The sequence below is a fragment of the Lipomyces arxii genome, assembly GCF_038497795.1.
Source record: "Lipomyces arxii strain Phaff 12-163 unplaced genomic scaffold V1512scaffold_59, whole genome shotgun sequence".
Lineage (NCBI taxonomy): Eukaryota > Fungi > Ascomycota > Lipomycetes > Lipomycetales > Lipomycetaceae > Lipomyces > Lipomyces arxii.
This window is the reverse complement of record NW_027117758.1, coordinates 1-2,968: the sequence shown is the minus strand read 5'-3', so window position 1 is coordinate 2,968 and position 2,968 is coordinate 1. Positions and strand designations below refer to the sequence as shown.

General features: G+C 39.4%; 2 protein-coding genes across 2 annotated transcripts; one reads left to right on the top strand and one right to left on the bottom strand.

The window, feature by feature from the left end:
• V1512DRAFT_143877 (uncharacterized protein) lies at positions 1-1,305 on the bottom strand. Its single transcript, XM_066913016.1, has 6 exons — positions 1,297-1,305; positions 876-1,249; positions 555-826; positions 418-513; positions 357-371; positions 1-300 (listed from the first exon to the last, which is right to left on the bottom strand). Exons 2-6 carry the CDS (start codon positions 1,080-1,082, stop codon positions 222-224), a joined length of 669 nt encoding a protein of 222 aa, XP_066768963.1. The 5' UTR covers positions 1,083-1,249; positions 1,297-1,305; the 3' UTR covers positions 1-221.
• A 177-nt stretch (positions 1,306-1,482) lies between these two features.
• Positions 1,483-2,528, top strand: V1512DRAFT_255593 (uncharacterized protein; the record flags this gene model as incomplete). The annotated part of the gene is made up of 3 exons (XM_066914814.1): positions 1,483-2,371; positions 2,425-2,465; positions 2,511-2,528. 3 exons carry the CDS (start codon positions 1,483-1,485, stop codon positions 2,526-2,528), a joined length of 948 nt encoding a protein of 315 aa, XP_066768962.1.
• Positions 2,529-2,968: the final 440 nt, after the last annotated feature.

The window sequence follows — 2,968 nt, the reverse complement described above, 5'->3', positions numbered from 1 at the left end:
TACATAGTACAGAGTGATTGTGCTTGTTGCTGGCTATAGAGAGACTCAAGTGACGGATCGATCGAGGTTCCCGACGAGCTGTATAATTTGGTCGAAGTTTCAGGGTTTTAGGGTTCAGGTACTTTTGGCTTTGATAAGCTATATTGCTATATTATTGCTATGCTGAAAAAATTGGTGTGAATCTGGGTTATTAGTGATTTGATGATCCTTCGACGATAGCTTCAATGTTTTTCGTCATCAAAGCTAAAGCCAAAGATACACTGTAAGTCTTGTGACACCAATGCAGTAGAAGAACGGCGTCTAAATGACGGTATCAGCTGACCTCACAAAAAATAGGAAGTTCTTTAATATCTTACCTGGCATTTTTGAACCTAGCTTGAAGTTAGCGTATTTGTTGTCTAGTTCTCGTATACCTACCAATGGTCTATTTGCCTACGATTGACACCTGTAAGATTTTGCAGGTGCGATTTTTCAGAAGACGTTGGGTAGGGATGATTTTGATTCTTCTTCATCCTAGACGATCAGCAGTTTCTCCAAATGAACCACAACCTTACCATGTTCTTAAAACGTATTTTGACGCGCGTGGTATTTTTGAGCTTTTAAATGCCGACGGGTCTGACGGAACTTCAGACCGCAGCTTCTGCATCATTTTTCTTCCGTTTTCGTTGTGTAGCATTTTTATGGCAGTCAATGTTTCGATATCTCTTTCAAGCTGTGCAACATGTGATGCAACGGCGTGTATGGTCTTTAGATCCTGCTCTATGGTAGACAGTGCTTTATGATCTAATTCGTTAAGTCTATTTGTGCTTCGTAATTTAAAAGCTTCCTGGCTCCATCAGTGCAAGATCCTATACAAATCCATCAAATGGACATACTTCAGCTAGGTGTGTCAACATGTCTCCAGACTTCAATGCGTTCGATAACCTATCGTTTTCCACAAGATCCAATATGTTTCTAATATCACGACTGATTTGCACAAGCCTGGGATATATTAGAATCGGCTGTATTAAATTGCCCCAGGTGACATATCTTGCCTCGCCATCGCTCGTACAATCAGGCGCGGAAACCTTTGCCAAATCCATTTTTTCTACTTTTGCCTATGACCACTTTGATAAGATAAGTCGTAGTCCAATTCTTAATTTACTGAATATGAGATAGAGTAGTAAGATAGCTTGCAAGGATTATGTACGATCGTCTGAAACGGGATGTTCCGTTACAAGTCAGTGCATAAATAAAGTTCACGCTCTAGCTGTCACATAAGTTAATTTCTAGTTTTGACAGCCACATATCACGAACCAGCAGTAGCGCAATTTGCTTGTTCGCAAACATTCGATGTCTCACATGAAAGCTGATTACTGTAGTGAAGGGTATACATTTGCCTCAACTGCGGATCTTGTGGAAATGCTTGTTGGACATATAACACGTAGCAAACCGCAATTCAAATTCATGTCTGCAAAGATCGTTTGAACCTGTACATAGCCAATGCCCGTCCTCAAGAAGAAGCAGCAGGCAGTAAAGCTGAAAAATGAAGTACGGCTAGCAACTAAAAACCCGAAATTGAAACCATATTGTGATGTTTTGAAATTTGGTACGAAGTGTACCAATACTTTTAGACGACATAACGAAGAACCTTTTACTCATGTATCGGTGATGGATGCAACCACCTTGTCTGATAACGATGGTGGCATTTCAAGGTTAGAACAACATGCTATAGCAGCAACGGCCACCGTTTACTGTTCAGAGCGCCTTTTAATGAGCAGGACAACAATAGGAATAGGAACCAAATCTTGTTTAATAAAAGACAGAAAGATGTTAAGGCCAATTAATTCTTTTATTGGCTTTCGAACTTACTACAGTCGAATATTCCCTAACATACATCAAAATAAATTGTCCGCGTATTTGTCAAAAGCTTGGACGACATATGAGCACAAAGATTTCTGGACTAGAAATACAGCTATTTATTGTGCAGAGCCACGCTCGAAATCTTTTGTGGACTGGTTGCAAGAAACAGCTATACCACCACAACTAGATGGTTTGGAAGTACTCACAAGTGACTTGACGCAATCTGAGAAGCCGCTAAAAAAATCGGCAAAGATCCCGCTGTATATAGAAGAGTGTGAGACTATTGAAACTTGTAAGGCCACCACATCAGACAATGAATGGAATAGTCTGAATGAGCATTGCGAGGAATTATACAGGGATTTTTTAGGCATTAATGGTTCTCTTGTCTTGCAAGCAAATCATCACAATATGGACGCGTTAATTGACGACTTTTTAAGTGACGAAGCAGCGGATCTTGCAAAACCTATTTTCTTTGATAATATAGACAAAATTAGCGACATCTTGACACAAGAATGGTCGTTTTTTAATGGTAGGCCGTGCATTTATTTGTTTATACTCCGATTATATATCAACCTATTTTAGTGTCCACCACCGATATAGTTGAAGAGCCGTCGTTTGCTTGGGTAGGTGTACCTAATCCACTTAGTCATGAATACGTTCCGGTGCAGATGTATGACAGTTGCTAAATTTGGTCACCTCTTATGTCAGCTTAGATGTGATCACAGCTTAAGTACCTATGTAGGCAGTATGTACATAAGACTCAAACTATAACACAAGCGTAGTAGTATACAGAATGACACCTTGTTAACAAAATTGTTTATATAGCTATAAAATGCCATCGAAATACAATGGACGATACAAAGACTGATGGTCTGATTTCGATTTTGTAGGTTTTCAATTCTTTTGAATTTAAAATAGCAAGCTAAGTGTTTATTGGCATGCACTATTCAACCCGACCAATAAACCCAGACCCTGAAACTAAGGGTATCGCTATATAAAGCTGTACAGGGAATCTTACAGGGCTAAGGGACCCGTGTCGAGTCAAACGACATTTTTGGGGGATTCGTATCGGGTCAAATAGTAGAGGTCTTATTTATTAGTAAGATTACTCTTGTTTATTACTAAT